The sequence below is a fragment of the Rattus rattus genome, chromosome 12 (genome assembly GCF_011064425.1).
Source record: "Rattus rattus isolate New Zealand chromosome 12, Rrattus_CSIRO_v1, whole genome shotgun sequence".
In the NCBI taxonomy this organism is placed as follows: domain Eukaryota; kingdom Metazoa; phylum Chordata; class Mammalia; order Rodentia; family Muridae; genus Rattus; species Rattus rattus.
The window spans coordinates 26,283,090-26,302,993 of record NC_046165.1 but is presented as its reverse complement, the minus strand read 5'-3'; the positions used below and the strand labels follow the sequence as shown (position 1 = coordinate 26,302,993).

Genomic DNA, 19,904 nt, shown 5'->3' with positions numbered 1-19,904 from the left:
AAATAAATAATTAAATAAATATATAAATAAATGTGCACGTGTGTGTGTGTGTGTGTGTGTGTGTGTGTGTGTGTGTGTGTGCCTTAAGCTTGTTAATCCAATAACAACTTATTAGAACAAACTACAACTACCTTAATCTGGGTATTTCTGGTTTCTGAAATACTATTTTGTTAACTGATCACACTATTCTAACAGTCATGTGTATATCCAACACAGCTTTAAAAAAAAGACACTTTTTAAAAACTCAGCTATTTTATCATAAAAGTATTTTGCCTAAAACACTTCTGGGAAATTTAGAAGGAAAATAAATCAATTTTAATGTCATGTAGGTTTGCGTTTGTACAAAGCTCTGTCAGGCCTGAGGTAAATATATCCGTTTGGTAACAGAGCCTTCTGTGCTAGACTTTAAGCTCAATTAAGTGCTTTGTTTTCTAATTCAACATTTCATACTTTGACCAACAATAAATACAACAAATACAATAGAAAAGAGGCCTCTCAGTGTATCTCAAAAGCTGAAAATATGAAAGCTTATATAGGTTATTTTCCTTGGAGCACTTACATAAACATTTATTCTTATACACAGCACCTCATATTGACCAATTAGAAGCCACTACCTCAGATTAGAAACTGACACTTGCTAGCCAGTGATAGCCTCATTCTAGTCTTTATAACAAGTTAAATGAAACCACGTGAAACCTGAAATGAACCTCATTTAAACACTCAGATACCTCTTATCAACTTCATGTTTCCTACCATTTCCAAAACACATAGCTCACTATGATATTTTGGGGTTGGCATCTTGAAACATGATAACCTTGAAAAAATAAAATTCAGACATAATCGAAATGTAGCAAAGAACCCAAGACACACTTACAACCAAATATTTAATGAAAAGCAGAAAACTCACCTGTGCCTACTCAGAAGGCTTGTTTTAAACTGTTCTCTTGGAGCAGAGATTCAAAAGGAGACAATTTGCAACCTGTAAGAGTTCCACTGCCTAGTGCAATTTGCAAAGCTGTATTTTGTGTTGCTGATACAATGCTATTAAAATAACTATTTTACTTGATTGACAAAGACAATTGTAGGAAACAACTGAATAAAATAACTTGAAATGTACTACTGATTGATAGTCAAATCACCCTGTGTTCTTAAAATGACAACTACTTGGTTGCAAATTAAGCTAATTTGCAAATGCTATTTACATTCCGGAAACAAACATCAAATGAGAAACAATAAACCATATTATGTTTTCGTATGTTGGTGAATCACATGTAGTAAATCGCCAAAGAAAGGAGTGATTTATGCCCAAACCCTGCCAAGACTTTAATCAATATTGGGTGTCACATCCCAGGGGACAGGGGAGGTAAGTAAGGAAAAAAGAGGTGTCTGATATTTGTCTCACTAATTTACATCCAACTCCCATGAAATGCAGTAGATTAAACAAACAGAATAAAAAAAAAAACCTGCAAGCATTGACTAATAAAGAGATGATTTTTAAAAACCTGGACCAAGTTTATTAAATTTTGTATAAGGAAACTGGGCATGGGTAAGGAAACTGGGTGTGGAAAGAAAATTTGAAGCTCTAAAAATAAGATATTATTTGTGAAAATTAAATTTATTTCATTGTAACATTTACTTAATTTTTTCCTAAAAGTAAAAAAAAAATGTAGACATGCACATTTTTGACAATAATTATGTTCAAAACTAACTGCAAGGAACAAATATTAGCTACATAACTCAAAAACTTAAGGTCTATACTACCAGGTGATAGTCTCATATTTCATTAATATATTAGTAATTAAGCTATAATTTTCTAACATTTGTAAATCAGAAAGAAATAAGTTATAAATCCAAACTAGCTTCCATATTTCATGACTAATCATGTCGCTCTCTTTTTGAAATGTTATAAAATGAGACACTTGGTTTTATAGGAATCATTAATCCAACATAACACAAACACTTCAAAAGCATAGTCTCTTCATATATGAAATAATTCTTAAATTTCTCTGTGCCAGGAGTCATTACTGTCTGTCAGAAGTGAGTGAATCTGTATTTGTGTTGAAAATCCCTTGTCAATGCAGAGCAGACAACGGGAAAATGTTAAATAAATACTGCCCCAGGATTCTATCTTTATTAAAAACCCTTGACAAGAAAAATAAAGCAAAGAATTACTGGGAAATCTACAGTTCTTACAGCAAAGCTGCATTCAGATATGACCCTGAAACATGAAAGGCTTGGCATATCTTCCAATTTATGTTCATGGATAGCATCTACTTTAAAGACAAAAGAATGCTGTTCTGAATGTATGTATACACATGTGAAAGGTTGAATGAGGTAGTCTGTTTAAGTTAAAAAAAAAAAAAACTTTGCAAATCTCAGGCTACACAGAAGCCAAGTCATAATCTGTCTTAAAAAAAAAAAAAACATAGAAATAAAATCATCTTTCTCCAATAATCAAGAAAAGAAGCATTTAAGATAACAAATGCGAGAATCACTTTTCATTCTATGAATTCACAGAACAAAAATCAAACTTTAATCCAAATCTACAAACAAGCAATTGATTGACACAAACAGACTTGACCATGGACATAATGACTTTTTGTTGTTGTTGTTATTTAATGGTTAGCAGTTAATTAACTGACCTCCGCGGCAACAGCCAAGTTCAGACGACTAATGTTTAGTTTTAAAATAATAATTGGAGGAAACTTATCAAGGTCAGACTTTGTCTTTTAACAACTTTCAAATGGATTTCCCTTAGATTTTTTTGTTTTGAGACCTGTATTTTTTTTAGCTTTACTATCTAGGAGGTAACAGTGCCTTTTTCTTCTCCTAGTGGTAGTGACAGATGGCTTCAACATTTACTCTAATTTTCATAGAGAGCATACTAATGCAATAGCCCCAAGCAAATTAAATCCACCTTAAGATTTGTTACTGTTCCTGAGTCACTCTCAAAAAAGTTTATTAATGTTTCTTTCCTTTAACATTACTTTTTTTTAGCATCCTAAAAGTCCCCTGAAAATTAAATATTGCTGAATCCTCATTAGATATATATCTTTAAGCAGCTGACAATGCTAAAATTTGACATCACAGACTCATATTGTATACCCAGCACACAATCTATATGACTAATCATATACGAGAAATGTTCCTACTTCTTCTATATTTTCAGTAGGACGATGAACAAATTTTCCCTTGATCTGTTAAACACCCAGAACAGAGATAAACTAGGGTGAAAGAGGTCACTGGAATCTAGAGTAATAAAAATCAAGTCCTAACACCAAAACATAAACCAGATTTAAATGAAAAAAAAATAGTTTTCAAGTTCAAAGTACAAAGTATACCAGCTATTGCTTTCAAAATAAAGAAATGAAAACATAACCCTTATGATTACCATTCAACCAGTAATGTGCTTATATGCAAATTGTATATTTGTGGTGAGAGAAAGTTCAAATGCAACTTTCCATGTCTTGGCTTATGGTGCTGTTTGGAGAACCTAGGTAAGTATGTATTCATGTCTTCTCGGGATAACATTTCCATGTGTTTAAGTTGAGAAGGCTTTTTATTTGATATAAAATCAAAATTTAATAGTCAGTCAGCACTTTCCCTGCCGAAGAATAGCTTGAAGTAGGATGTTAGAACAAGACATTTAATCACATATTAAGGCCAAATGAAATATGTTTAGGGTACAGATGAGATATTTTTAAAGGGATAAACAATTCTACTGGGTTTAACTGATCTTTGGCCTTGCAACTTAAGACTCCGGAACTGGTGCGAACCTCTGGGAAGGAAAGATGTAAAGAGGAAGAAAAGAATGATGATTAGTGAGACTGGAAAGAGCAGGAAAGAAAGTAAAGAGAAAACTTCTTTTTAAAAAAGTAAGTTTAAGATTATCTTTCAATTATATGACTAAAATTAGCATTTAAATCTTGGTTTCATAATATCACAGAGTCAGTATAAGGAGTTTCTCACAGGGTGTGTGTGTGTGTGTGTGTGTGTGTGTGTGTGTGTGTGTGTGTGTGTGTCACGCCCGTGTGTGCCTTCATATGTAAAACGACTGTTGATTATCCAGCACCAGAAACACAATGGACATTGGGAGAAGAGCAGGCATTTCGTTAGTAAAGAGGAAAACTGCATCTCAATTTGTCACCGAATCAAGGTGACAGCAGCAGAAGTGTCTGAACCGACTTCCAGTTTTACCATGCATTGTTCATAACTCTACAACAATGTTCTGGTTGCTTGTGGTAGTTTTTTTACGACGGGTTTTGGACCCATATGAGATCTTCTGGACAACCAAGATGACAGTTATCTGACTAAATGGCATTTAGCGATCAGCATGCTCACCCGTGCCCACTGCCATCTGGCCATCCACCGGATCCAGCAGAAGCATGTGTGCGCGCACGTATGCGCGAAAGGGACACACACACACACACACACACACACACACACACACACACAACCCCCAGCAGAAAAAAAAAGGTCAAGATAGGTACATCAAATAAACACAGAAAAGAATTTCTAGCTAGGTGAGTTAGGTTGGGATGGAGTTCCAGTCTTTTCCCTTTCCTTCTCAGGCCCTACAGAGGAAGAGTCTCGAAGAAATAGATGGTGGCTTTGGGCCTCCATTTCCTACTGGTCTTAACTATTGCCTTCTCACCTCTCCTGGCCAGTTTCCTTATCCTGCTAAGAACTCCTGCTTCCTTCCCTCACCATTACGTTTATTCTAAAGGTACCAAAGTTTTTATATATATGAATATTTTCGCCTAGTTCCCAAGTGCCTGCTTATGGTCTCCAACTTTCCCTACCCTCTTTCTCCCAGAACCTCTGAACTTATCCCTCTACAACAGCTGGATCATTTCTACCCCGAAACTGACAAGTTGCCCCACTCCCGCCCCCTCTCGGTAGATCCTCCTGCAGCGAGCGTTCATTAGCATAAAACTGGTTGGGTCAGGGACTGTCCCAAGGCCATCTCCGTGCACAGGGTGCACATGCTTTACATGGAAGGCTCGGCGAAAAGTATTCAAGCCCTTAGCATCCTATGGCAAAATGTACACCTGCTCATTTCCTGAGTTACTCATCTCAGAAAAGCAAGTGAAAAGAAAAAAAGAACGAAGACCGATAAATCGCACTTTGAAAAGAGGGCGAGCAAGTTCTGTTCTTTCTTCCCCACCTCTCCAATTCAGCTTCCAAGAGTCTGGGGCACCAGGTCATCGCCTAAAGAACAAAACGTGTTTGTGCCCTGGGCAAACGTACTTTTTTTTCTTACACACACACACACACACACACACACACACACACACACACACACACACACACACACGGAGACACAAACACACACATGCGCGCACACAAAAACCCCTCCCCTACATAAGCTTCCGTCTGGGACGTGGGGCTGAACTCTTTGCTCGAACTCTCGCATTACCCCTTCTGTTCTCAGCGCCCCGGGTACTGTTCCCCTGCTGACTTCTCAGCGCGGCTCTCAGCTGCCAGCCCACCCTCTTTTCTTACTAGAGGAGCCCCCATCCCAGAGCGCATCCCCTAGCTTCTGAACCCTGAGGGATTAGGGTCACGACCTCCCTCCTATCCCAGAGGTGCCCAAAGGCTTCCGGAGGAACCCAGGAGCCAGGAGTGCACACTCAGGCAGTAGTTCCCGGAATGGGTGCAGGTCACCAGCGCGACCGGGGAAGGGGCTGTGACTCCTGGGAAGGCACCTTCCTCCTGTTTCCCACTCGGCATCTCAAATGCAGCAGCAACCTAGCCCGAATGCCCTGGGGAACAGCAGGAAGACCCGGCCGGCACAGATCCGACCGCGAGCGGTGCGAACTCGTCCAGGAGGTCGGGCGAAGGAGACTAACCCGGGGGACCGACAGGACAGGGCCGCGCTCGCTAGGGCGCGCGGCTCGCGGACGCGCTGAGCGGGCGGCGCCGGGAAGGGAGCAGGGGAAGGGCGAGCAGGAGGGTGGGAAAGGACCAGGGCGACAGGAGGTTCCCCTCCGCTCTTTACCTGGCGTTGGTGCAGTCATTGTAGAGGGTCTCGAAGTCCTTCCTGGAGATGAGTTTGCAGCGGTTGACTCCGGGCTGGATGGCCCCCAGTCCCCTCAGGATGCGAACCTGTTCCACATTGCACACCACCGGCGTGATCTCCAACCTCTTCAGCTTGGTGTAGACGGTGTGCAAGCCCCCCACCAAGTGCTTCAGGAACAGGTCGAAAGCCTGGGGCAGGCAGATCAGCTCGCAGCCCTCCACCGTGAAGGAAGCCACTTTGGCCCCTCTCAGATCCACCATTTTGCACTCATTATTCTGGGGGGTGTTTTCCACTGGGGACGGGGTTGAGTACACGGGTTTCCCAGGGAGGGGGCCGCAGCTGCTGCTACTGCTGCTGCTGCTGCTGCTACTGCTGCTGCTGCTGCTGCTACTGCTGCTGCTGCTGCTACTGCTGCTGCTGCCGGTGCTCGCGGTGATGGGGGTGCTGGAGGCGCCGCCGCCGCCAGCGCTAACGCCGCCGCCGCCGCCGTTGCTCCCGGCCGCCAGGCTGGGGTTGCAGTTGCTCCCGCCGCCGCCGCCTCCGTTGCCGCCGCTGCCACCGCCGCCTCCGCTGCCGCCGCCACCAGGAGAGGTGACTGTGGTCGCCGCTGAAGAAGAAGCAGAAGAGGCAATGGGCTCCGGCCGGAACAGAGTTGGCCCAGACGACGCCGGGGGTCCGATGGATGGAGCCGGAGACGAGGTCGCCGAGGAGGTGGAGGTGGTGGTGCCAGAGGAGGAAGCAGAAGTGGAGATCGGGGGTTGAGGGGGGACCAGCTGGGTCGGAGGGATCAAAGCCTGCCCGCACTGCCATGGTCTATAAGGGGAAACAGAAGGAGGAAGGAGGGGAAAGTTGCCACACACCCCAGAGGGGAAGGGGGGTGGAGAAAGGGGACAAGGATCGAGGGGGGGGCAGCGACAACAAGCACTCTGGAAAGAACCCTAGTTGGGAAGAGGGAGAGAAGAGGAGAAAAGGAGGTGAGGGTAAGAAAGAGCGAGCGCAGGAGGGGCGAGCGCGAGAGGCGCTCGAGAGAGAAACGCACAAAAGTGTCCCGCAAGTCGAAATGCGAGTCCTCTCTCGGGGCTGGGATCGCGGGCTGCTCTTGGGGGGGAGGCGGAGGGGGGGCGGGGAGGGTCGGCTGGTGGTGTGTGGGTCCCGCTCTAGCACAAAGTTAAGGATGAAGGTGAAAAGGAGGAGGGTTGAGGGACTTGGGTTCTCCCTGGCAAGTACATTGATCAAAGATTGAGAGGGGAATGACAGAGAGAAAATGAGCTGAAAGTGCAGGCTGCGGGCTGGACGAGTTGTTGTTGTCACACGGTGCAGAGGGGAGGAGCTCTGGATACTTGAAATACCCTTTGAAGCCGCGAAAACCTCACTCACTAGTATTAACCCAAATTATCCAAACAGGAACTCGGAGCGCAGACTCCAAGAGCGCGAGACGGAGGAAAGGGGGTAGAAAACGGGGTTGGGGGGTACGGAGAGAAGGGTGGGGAAAGCCCTAGAAAGCCAGGGGCCCTAGGTGGTGATCCGAGAGAGGAGAGAGAGCTGGTCATCTACTTCTCTGGCAAGGCTACCATTACATTGCCTGCCACCTACTCTGTGGTTTCCCAGAAGACTCTTAGCTCCCACCCACCCACCCGCCCGCCCCCCAAAAAAGGTTCTGAGCAAACGCCTGAGGACTGAAAGAGCGGTGGCACAGCTGCCAGCTCACCTTCAAGGATTTAGGATCACACACACACACACACACACACACACACACACACACACACCACGCCGGAGCATTTGTGCAAGCAGTTACAAAAGGAAAACCATCTCCAGCTCATGAATGTTGAGCACTTATTTTTTAGGAAAATCCACATGTAAGCAGAGTGGACTATTTTGTGTATCCGAAGATTTTTTTTTCTATATTAAAATGTTTATATAAAGATAGAGAAATTTCAGGAGTTTTCAAGTTGCGGGGAGAAAGTCACTTAAGAATAATGGCTGCTTCTGATAGAATTCCTGATTTCCTAGTAGGATGGAAATCCAGTGAATTAAAACAACTTCCCTTTCACCTCCCAAAGACTGGTCAGGAATAACTACTATATGTAGAAATTTCTAAAGAGATCAGCTGTCCTTGAAGATTAGAAAATGGAATACAAAAACACACTGGTGTTTCTTACCCAAAACTCTAATTAATTCACCTGCCTTGCACAGTAATCAACTCTCACCTCTCCTTCAGTATCCAAAGAGAGTGTAAAGCATGTTATTTAACACAATAATTATGGGGTTGCTTTCCTATTTGGAAAGTCCTGCTATGTTTTGGGAGAGTCGTTTTTTTGGTTTCTCGGTGAGAATGTGTTTGTAAATAATGAGAATAGAAACTCAGCCTCCTGGGGGACTTGTAAGGACAGAAAGGAGAAGAGAGTAGTGCTTTGGGGCTGCATAAGGGGACTCAAGCTCCCGTTTTTCTCCTCCTGTCTTCTCTAACTTGTTGCACAGAGACGTTTCTTTGAGGATGTTTGAGCAACATAGCATCTGAGCATAGGTTCTGTGTGTTTGTTGCTTATATCTCTAGGAATCTGGAGTAGTGAGGCATTGAACCTGTCTACACATGTTCAGAGATTTCCTAAGATGTGAGAAGGAGCTAGCATTCGACAGACTTAAGAAATAAACTATTATAACAGGCTCTTAGCTTTGAGAAATTTTAGGATTTTTTTTTTTTTTTGCCATTTAGGTATTGAAATGATCGCTTTTCTTTTTATCTTTTAAAAATCTATTGAACTCTTTGAAGTTTAGTGTCAAAGGGTACAGGAATCTTCTAAAGTGAAATATGACACTATTGTCTTATTACTCTTGTATGCTAAACTTTGGGGGCATAAATAATACTTGTATTGGAAGACTTTATTACAGTGTAAGAATTTTTTAAAAAAACATTGCATAAAAGTATATAAACTTCCACAAAGACAGATGAAGCTTTCCCATCTGTTTGTCCTAGATAACAAGTGTGTGATAGCATAATGAGGTGAGGTTTATTAATTTTTGAATCAGCAAATCTATTCTTAACTAAAAGCATGGGTTCAGCATGTATCCACAAATATCAAAATATATCTTAGAAATATTGCAAATTTTTAAAATGTCAAATTATTGCATTTGTGAAATACAACACTCCAGAAGGTGTTAAACTCTAAAAGAAGGGGGGGGAAACTAATTTCTTTGTGAATGCCATTCCTGACTTCAATAGAGTCTAAGGTGCTTTTTAAATGGTAAATTGTGGAATATTTCAAGTCCAGATAACCACAAACAGAAAAGTCGACTAAAGTGGCCAAAGCTTGACCTTACCATTCCCGTTCTTACATTTCCTTAAACTATCACTCTTCCAAAATCTGCCACACTCTGAGGGGACAAACAGGAAGGGAAGCAGTGCCGCGTAGCAAGCCATAATCCCACCCTGCTTCCAGCCTTGGAAGCAACGTTTGGGAGCCCATTTCTCTACCTATATGTGACTCCTCCCCTCCCCCACCTCAGGTTTCTAAACCCTTTCAAGGAACCACCGTTTGCTCCTTCCAGCAAACAATAGGGTTAGAACAGTCAAATGTTGCAAAATAAAATACACCGGAAAGAGAACCCCTGAAAAAGCATATTGGCTTTATCTTTTCCTTTCCGATTTTTGGAGAAACTCTTTCCTTCCATGAAGAGGTCAAGCCGTGTTTAACACAGCACACAGATCAACTTAAGGAAGATTTCAAATTCTCCACTGAATCTTTAGCATTGAGAGCTTTCGTCCTGTTTGTTGTTTTACATCTCTGGTTATTTAAGATACTCTCCCTCCATCTCATCTTTCCTAACCTTCATTCAATTTGTATAAGCAAAACTCAAAGTACTGTAACTGATATTAGAAAATTCTCCCCATGTTTTGTGAAGACGCATTGTGCTGAAATCAATAAGACTGTTTAAAATTCAAAGACCTGCAAATCGTTCTGTTTGTCCTTTGATAGGGCCTATGCTGATTAAAATGCTACCAAGAAAGCTTAATTGCTGCCCTAATTAAGAAGTCTTTAATTTCTTTCCTAGGATATCGTTTGAAGCTTAGCTTGTACAGTTCAGGGAAGGTATTTTCTTCCCTCCTTCTGCCCTCTTCTGGCCCCTCCCCTCCCCTCCCCCTCCTCTCCCCATTTGAGGAGCCGGTTAGAATGGGAACTAATAAAAAGAATGGTCTCATCATCTCTTACTCCACAAAAATCGGCACAGGATACAGACTTCATCGTAGTGTGAAATGCAGTTTTGAGACGAGCTGTAAGCTTTGCAGGAGACAGTGAGAAATATAAAGTAGCTGTTGCAGCCAAAGCCCTTCTGATTACCTGAATGACAACAGGCACTCTAGTGGGTGAGGAGAGCATCCTATTTGGTTAAAAGGCTCAGTGGCAAATAGGGATATATAAAAACATGCTGCCACAGCCTGTGGTTTCCAAAAGGAAGGATAAGTGTGTAAAAAGATGGACTTGTAGTTGGGATTTGGTAAGTATCATTTTATTTGAGTATAAAAAGATGGATTCTGTGGGGATTTATTTTTGACCCTTTTGATAACTCAGGGAGGCACAGAACTGTATTACATCTCTCCGGTTCTTATCTATTGGCAGATTGCATTCACTGATTTCTCAAGTGGGGAAACTGACTAAATGATTTCACAAAGCTTTCTCTGTAATCGATAGTCATTTTTTAGGTTTATTCATGGTGCATTATAATTCTGGTAAATGACTGCAAAGAAGAAGATCGTAAGAAAGATACAAATATTGACAGGTCCAGCATAAGTCAGGTCTTCATTCCTCAGAGTTTCAATATAGCAACTGGTATGGTGTTTTTCTTCTAAAAAAAATGAAACTTAATTATTTCTAGCAACATAAGAAAGCATAGAGGAACTGTGCAATGTGTGTACGAACATATTCTTCTAATAGCTCACAATGTTCTGAAAGCTTTGAGCATGTTGTTTTTATGATATTTCTAAATGAAACAGCAATTTAGGCATATATGAAAAGAGATACATTAAGGCTTCATTATAATTTTATTCTTTCATTTTTTTGCAAACTCCATTAGGAGCATATATGTTAGAAATCACAACTGTATGCTATAGATCTATACTAAATTCTTTACACTGACAGGACAAGGAGAAAACACGCTTAATAGATTCAAAGGCAGATTTACCATTCTAAGCACGACGTCACTCTAATTATGTTTACCCTAATTGAAAGCAAGGGTTTTTTTGGAATCTGAAATTACTTTCAGATTTTTTTTTAAATAATGCAAGTGGATCAAATGTTGATCACAAGCATTTCAATCTTTCAAAATGTATTGGAAAATTAAATGAAAAGTGGAGTTTGGTACAAACAATGCCCCAGGGCAAAAAACAACTAACACTAGATTTTCCAGTCCAGCCATAACACAAATCAATTTGAGCACACTTCTATGGCCAGACTGCCAGATTGTTATGACTGCTAATTCACTCAATCAAAGACTGCATTAGCACACCCGGCACAAACAGCCTTAACAATGGAATACGTTTCTCAACAGTCCTACAATACACCACAATGGCTAAGTACAAGAAGACCATTTTTTACATCTGTGTGTTACTAATGGACCTGTTTCACTTAATAGAGAAACTAAAAAAAAAAAAAAAAAAAAAAACCCAACACACAGACTAAGGTAAACTTCAGTCACAGGTTTATTAAAGAGCTATCAGTTTGACAAATCTAGAAAGATATCAGGGTACCAGGAGTTCACTGACTTTGTTAAAGATTTCTCAGGAGAGAGTCCAAAATTGATGTTTGCATTTCAGCAGTAAACCATGGAAGATGGAAAAATAATGCCAAGTAACTCTCCCAAGCCTTGTGACTCACGGGGCCTCTCCAATCAGCCCAGCAGATAAACCTTAGCTACCTTAAGTACAGACTTCAAACTTTTCGATTCCACACTTTTCCGTCCACATTTTTACCCCTCTGCCTGAATTTTGGTGGCTTTTGTGTGCCTAGGCTCTCTTTCTATTCTAATTCTCTGCCTCTCCTTAAGGATCAGGAATGGGACTTTTCTCTGGCTGTGATATTCTCTAGTGGAAAGCAGAGAGTTTGCAGATGAATTACTCAAAGTACAGAAGGTGGGAAGCCGAATCAGGACCTGCCTAACTTCAAGCACTGTGACTTTATGGTACCAGTTTTGATACTTAATGCTGAGGTGGTTAAAATTGTTTTAAATAGCATCCCGTGTTTTTTTTTTTTTCCCTACAGCAGAGAGATGCAGGGACATAAGCTTCTGTGTGAACATAATAATCATCTATTTGCAATTCCAAAATGGTTCAGTGGGAGAACACCATTCCTCCCTCACTCCTCTTAAACCCTTTCTGCTTATTCAGAATAAAGATCACAAGTGTCAGAAAATACTTCTCTGGTTTTGCGGCACATAATAAGAAATATCCAAACTCAGGTGAGGGAAGATAGAGTGGTGGTGAAAATAGATAACGAAGAAAAAAATTCATTGTGAAATTGTTTTTTCAGATTCTAAAACTGCATCATTCCCAGAGTGGGTAGTCAACTCCTCATGATGAATTAGTTATATGTTCCTATAAGTACCTACTTCCAGGTAAGTGTCGCCCATTCCCTCTGTGGGGTTGTATGAAAGGCTGCTCAGACAAATAATCCTTAAAATAGCAAGCAGAGTGAGATCATTGAACAGTTAAAAGGTAGGAGGGAAAAACAGCAATAATAATATAAATTCAGATTAAATTCCTTCACCTTTCAAATCAGGTCATCCTCATGAAAATAGTGGTGGGCTGGATGACAGTGAGGGCAGACAGATATATTTAAGTCCTCTTTTTCCACTAGATATTGGGACTTTAATTGCAACTTTTCATATTTGCTTTCTAATTATTAGGCTCTTTTCCCTTTAAATAAACATGGTCTGAATTAGGGCGTGTAAGTAACTTAAGAGATAAGTAGTTAAGAAGAGAATGGAAGGGAAACATTCTATTTGTGAGAGTGCAAATATTTGCTAAATACTGAGACGTAAATTACAGCATAATTTGGTCACAATGGAAGAAAATTACTTGACTATATACGTTTCTCTTGATTAACTGACTTTTTGTTGTTTTACTTCATTATCTTAGCTTTTATTTTCCTTTCCTGTTGTTTACAAAGTCAAAGAAGGGGTCATCACCCAACAAATAGCCCATAAGATTGTTTTACTCGAGACAGAACTTTGAAGGACTGCTAGAAAAGGATAAATGTTTATTTATTTATTACTTGTTGGACAGAGACATTTTTTTAACTTGAAGCGAAAACAATTGCTACCTTCTAGAAGCCTGATATTGTATGTCAAGTTTCAGCCCAGAGCAAATTTTTACAACAAGTTATAAACCCCTGTAACAGAGGGTTTATTATAATGGAAGTGCTGACACAACCTTAACTATAGCGTTGTAAACGGCTATGCTATAATATCCATTAAGCAGAAAGAAAAATAAGCTGGCTGATCAATAATTTATACAAAGAGTACCAACTGCAGACATAATAACTGTAATGTTTGCAAAGCAATCTCTCTGCTCTCCAGGCTTAACAGTGAACACAAACTAGCAACGCTGTTAATTTCCAACTCCTACGGATAAGAATACAAACAAATTACTTAAAATTATATTTTGCTCAACATTTAGCATGCCTCAATGGGATAAAATAAAATTTAATTATGATGCAACTTGTGCAGGATGCAAAGCTGCTTGGTTTTCCTGAACATTTTATTAAGAAGGGACGCCCCTTTGGAACATCAATTATGGGGAAATGGTATGTTTCAACGAGTTTACTTGGGTCAGGGAGGTTCATGTAAGAGGTATTCAGACAGGGAAACGGATCGACACAGCTCAACTTCAAAGAAAGTTAGAGTTTACAGAGTCGCGAGATGAAATACAACACTGCATGCCTTGATCCAAGTGAACTGTCAGTAAAAACACACCTTGCCATTAGAGTTCATGGGAAAAAAAAAGTCATTGGTTTGGAAATGTGTCCATTATTAGTATCCAGAGAATGTGGGAGTGCTTACCTTTCAATGGCACACCTTGTTTTTGTAGGAATACTGTGTGACATTTCTAGCTAATAGACCTGAACCACAAAATTGTGAGCATTGTTTTCATTTCTATAAAATTGCTTGTCAGTATTTCCCCGGATATCGGTGTCTATTTAGCGCCCGCTCCTTAAGTTATCTAAATATGAACATGCTGCTGTGGTAACTCCATTTTAATGGCGGCTCTTAAGACAAAAATACCGTAGGCAGGAACTTGAGAGGTCGAACAGGAGAATCGACAATTCCAAATTGTTCAAGGCACATCAGGCGGGGTTGGAACCCTGATCCTGACGCTCACACGCTCCTTCCTCTTTTTCTCTGTTCATCTCATGATGGTGGAGATAAAGGGTTGAGAGGATGTGGAGCCCAGTGGAAGGAAGGGACCAGACTGTCAAAGCTGTAAAATGGTGTATGACCCTGTGAGCAACTGCCCTCGGAAGGGAACCAGTAATTTATATGAGAAGTGTTTAAGATTGCAGGCTCACCCAGTGATCCATGCCTGGCCAGCTTCAGTCATGCTGGGAAACGAAATGAGAGAGAGATCGCTGGGAAAGAGACACCTTCCTTGACTTAAGACCTTCTGAAGGGAAGCACCAAAATGCCGTCTTCTCAAATGAACTGATCATTACCATTTGCACTCCTGAGGGCTCTAGGACTGGGGAGGGGAGAAAGAATTTTTCTTTTGATTTAACAGGGCTGGAAGATACTGGTTTTAAGGGGGAGGTATTTTTGTAGTGAGGTTGTGTCAGTCCTGTGCTTCAGCAAATATTAAAGCTCGAAAGAGAAGGCGTACTTTGAAGCAGTGACGTGGAAGGGGGTGGGCACAGAGGATCTCTGGATTCATTTGGTGTAAACTTAGGCATTAATTGCTTTTAAAAAATAACCAGAAAAAATGGTAAAGCAAGTTTCTACTAACATCTTTGCCAGACTCTGGGAATAGAGCTTTCGCGGGTCAGTTTCTCACCCCACCAGTTTGCATAAGAGAAATGTGGGACATAGTCAGAGTGTGAGATGGGAATGGATACCTTCTCAAACCCTTTCCTTCAAGGGCAGATCTGAGTATGAAGCTAGCGGCCTCCTCTTTGTCGAACTCATTTTAAGTTTTTAGGTATAGTTCATCCTGGCGTCTAACAATGAATGTTTCTCATCTAACTCACACACGTCACTTCCTGAATGGTTCAAAACTCACCATATCCCAGAATCTTTGCCGACTTTTTGCAGTTGGTTTTCTCCGGAACTGAACTCAGGTTTCCTGGGCTTGCAGGCCAGGATCTCTGCCCAAGAGCTCAGACAACTAACCCCATTGTTGTTGCTTCATCTCTATGCATTTTGATTTATACTTTGTATTCTGGCAAAAAAAAAAAAATTGATCATCTTATGCTTTTCTTCAGGCGGCCTTAGCCAATTTTACTCACTGCTAAAATCTAGTGTGATGCTATGAGCTTGCGCACTGCTCAATGACTGTCACCTGGGTAATTAGAACAGCTTTTCCTATGTGATGTCACCTGTTACCTTCACCACCAAATTATACAAACGGTTCACCCTGCATACCGTGTGTGGTTTCATACTCACCAGATACACGAGAAATAAATGCCTAGACATGCACACCCGGTTCTTTTGTAACCTAACTTGGGAAAAATTCTTGAAGCGAAAACCTGAAGATACTACCAAATTAGATATCTGAGGTCTGAAAATAGAGTCCTAGGCCAGCGAGTTCAGCTTTCTGGGATCCATCCAGAAAGAGTTCTTTTCTTAGTCATCAGAAAAGATGCTAGCGAGTCCTCAACAGGAGTGAAAATGAAAGAGTACGCACTGGATTGTCCCCTGAGACGATGAGTACAGGTAGATTTGTGGGTGCTACTTTACCTTCCACACAAAGGGTCTACGAAAAGGTTTGTAAACTTTCACAAGCTACACTCATCGTACTGTGCACAGCAATCTGTTGCACAAAGCACACTCAGCTTTGCAAGCTGTGTGTTGGTTGCAGAGGACGCGAAGAATAAAAACAATCCATCCTGATTATGTTTCTCTCATACAGTATCTGTTGTACCATTGCTGTAACAGGATAGAGATTTTGCATGAAGAGTATCATGGGACGTTATCCAACCAGAGAACTGCAAATCTATGCTGCTCTTCTCACAATGACTATACCACAAATGGTCCACTGATCCTTACCTTTACCACAAGGAGCAATCTTGGAAACAGTCTGCGTAGTACTCTGTAGACAACCCCCACTGTGAGTACAGCAGATCTATCTTCATACAGGCCCCCTAATCTTCTGAAAGAAGGAAGTTTCAAGCAGTGATTTAGGGTGTGTCCCCTTACTGTCACTTGTAGCTAAGGATTGATTTTAACGGAAATTATCACCGATCGCCACCTCCCACCCAACCATCTTCCAGAGAGATTCATTTTGAGGAAGCAGGAGTCAAATTGTTCTCTCTTTTTTTTTTTCATTTCACAGTTAAAGATAAACTGAAAGATCACACTTATTTGGTGGATGTATGTTACATCTCTGCTGTATGTTTCAAACCTTCATGGGTCCCCAGTGTGTGCTTAGAGGTAAGCATTCACGAGGCACAGCCAGCATCATGGGGTTAAATGATCACTCCTGACCTCAAAGACCACTTTTGAGGTCTTGAGAAACATTTAGTAAAAATGTGATGGCAAAATCCACAGAGGTTCTTGAAAAATCTGTGACTTCTCTGTCATTGTTTGGCTAGATTATAGCAATACCCCCATTCCGCACATCCATAAAGTTACCTGTGCTCTGTATCACTGGGCCTTAAAGGGGCTGTACATGCTTGCCCACTTAGCTTTTCTAGAGTCTTCTCCTCGCCCTAATCTGCTTTTCCTTGGGGAGTTCTCTAGGCTTCTTCTCCAATATTTTATCCTGATTTAAAGGAAGATCCCTTTCTACTTTTCCAGTAGATGATTTAGAGATCACTGGAAGCTATTCCTAACAGAGCAATAGCAAGCCCTCCTGTTGCCCCATTTAAATTGAACTGCTTGGCTTTTTCACTTGGTCTCAGGGAAGTAAGGGGGCACTTGAATGGCCTATGTCTTCAAAGTCTTGAGCTGTGGAATGCATCAAAATGCCAGAAGCCACAGAACACCAGGGAATGTCAACAAGGTGTCAGGGACTCCTGGGGAGGTGGACTGGGACCTACCTAGGTGTTTGTTCTCTCCTGGGAAGCAACCAACTCAGCTGAGCACAAAATGGATCTCTCTTTCTCCCAGAAGCTAACTTAACTGAGAAAACTAATATGAAAAAACTAATGGACATGGTAGTGAAAGTCAGTACTAAAAAAGAAGCCAATTTTTTTGTTGGTCTCTTAATACATTTTAAAAGGTAACTAAGATTCGTTCACACTTGCTTATTTGTTGTGTATGGCAAGTACAGAACAAACATATACGCAAATACTTCAATACTAGCAACAGAAAGCTTGATTGGTTCCGAGAGCAAAATGTTAATTGAAAATATAGAATTAACAATACATAATTGATATTAGATAAGTAATTGATTGGAAACATAATATGTAGCACGTGTTATACCTAACATGCAAGCAAATAACATTTCATTTGAAAATATAAAGAGAAAAAAACTAGATCTCTTTTTTAAAAATGTCCTAATATCCAAGAAATGCTATCATTAATATTTTGATTTTATTATCCAAAATAAGTTTCCTTAAAAGAAAAAAATGTTGGCACTCGCTGGATTTTGTAAGAAACTACCCAAACAAGAACAGTTAAGGCCAACATACTAAAAGTTATTTGTGCACATTGGATGTATATGTGTTATGATTAATCATCACATAATGAAAGCGGCTTCAGAATCGACACCAAATTAATGCCACCTTTGAAGCTCTCTTGATGGATGCAGGGTTTACTTTGTGCAATGTTTTCTACTCTATGGTCCTCCTGCTTTCTCAGCACGATAATGTCTTATTTCAACAGTTCCATCCTAAACTAAGACGCTAAACTTTCACTTCAGGATTCAAACGACCTCCAGAAGCTTCTTCAACTAGGTACCCAAGCCGGAGTGCTACTTTTCAGATGCCTTTCTTTACGACTTCCTCATTAATTTATACTGATTGTACTTTTCGGTGTCTAGAAAAACATATTTATTGTTCCTATGGAAATAACTCTGTCCAAAAGCACTTACTAACCATAACAGCACTGCAATGACTGGTTGTGCCAACACTGTATTTTACCATGGGCCTTTGTTTTCCAATACAATGCTTTAAAAATATCCTCCGTTGTATAGAGGGCATTGTTGCAAAAAAAGAAAAAAAAAAAAGAAAAAGGCAGCTCAAAACTTGTCCTTCCCTTCTCTTTCATTGATCTGTTGCCTCTTAGGCAACATGAACAGCTGTCTGCAGCTCACCCACAAGCGAGCGGAACATAATAATAAGGCCGTGTTAGTGTCCTGTGTCTAGCAGTGATTGGACATAGGGTTGCCAGCTCTTTTTCATTAAAGATAAGGTAACAAAGACACCACAGAGAAAACTGGTTCAGGAAAACAAGCAGATCTGCGGCTGCCTCACAGGCCCTTTCACTGCTCCCCACTGAGAGTCTCTTTCACATGGGTTTGCAATAAGGTGAAGGTGCCCTCTGTAGGAAATTCCCAGGAAATGCTGCCGTTTTGCATTTAGGTGACATCAGGCAAGTCTCCCCCCCACTCCCTTTCAGTTTACAAATAAACAAATAATCACAGACTTTGGCCGGAACACAAATTTAAACGCCATAAATTGTAGCAGGAAATCAGCACCGGGTGCACAATCAGCTAGGTAGATCCGGTGCCTTTTCGAAGTAGGCAACATTGAGCACTGAGAAAGCTCTTGCGTACGTTTGTGTTTGCTGTTTACGGGCTATCACTGTGGAGTGTTATAGGGTGGGTTTTGTAAATTAAGAGGTGTTGTGAGAAACAAAAAGACAGGTCTTGGCATGGCCGAGTGAGCACTGTGTCTACACAGAAGAGCACCCACACACTGAGAGATACACATCGTCTAATAAATACAGCTCCCCAAAAGGTGTTCTCTCTCCTTCTTTCAAAGGTTACCATAATGCAGATTCATTATCAGTCCCACTGGGTAGTATTTAGCTTGGTAAGAAATTGCTTTTGTTAGCATCCTCATGGAAAGAGATTAGCTATTTCATCAGCTCTCTTGGGGCTATTTGAAATTTTGGGGATTCTCTCTGTAATTTAAAATGGAAGTTTAAAACCAATGTGAATAGGCTAGGGGAAAATCTCACAAATTAAACCTCTCCATCTGGAAGTTTCTTCATCACTCACTGGAAAAATACAAAGCTCAAATCAAAGCAGGAAAGATCTCATCTGATTTGAAACAATTGCTTATATATTCATGTTTTAAGAATCGGTTTTTTTTTTTTTTTTTTTGCAGAAAAATCTTAAAATACTGTAGAATTCTTAGTGGTGTTTCAGATTTGACTTTGGTCTGTATTGATTTTTGCATGTTATGTCTACCCTGGACATAGTCATGTCCATTTTTAAGACTATGACTTAAGCCTCTATGGAATGCATATATGATAGTGTAGTCCTGTTTTTATTGAAAGTCAGGGTATATTCAAGAAGGCATAGAGGTATAAGACATGGGAACAGTTATTACTTTCTAATATATAATTAAATTTGTCCCAAACTATCAGCTTGAACATCTGTAAATCCACATCTCCGTGGTATCCAGCACCAGGTTCACGTCTCAGTTCTGTCTACAAAGCAGCTACTCTACATGTCAGGTACTGCATAGAAACTTTTTCTGGATTATTTCACTTAACACTCATATTGTATAAG

The 19,904-nt window shown here is 40.8% G+C and overlaps 1 protein-coding gene across 1 annotated transcript in view; it reads right to left on the bottom strand.

The window, feature by feature from the left end:
- Dach1 (dachshund family transcription factor 1) overlaps positions 1-19,904 on the bottom strand; it is a 365,099-nt gene that overhangs the window by 332,457 nt on the left and 12,738 nt on the right. Inside the window, exon 4 of the mRNA XM_032918184.1 lies at positions 6,002-6,960. Coding sequence (XP_032774075.1) covers positions 6,002-6,960 — 959 coding nt within the window. The remainder of the gene's footprint in view (positions 1-6,001; positions 6,961-19,904) is intronic.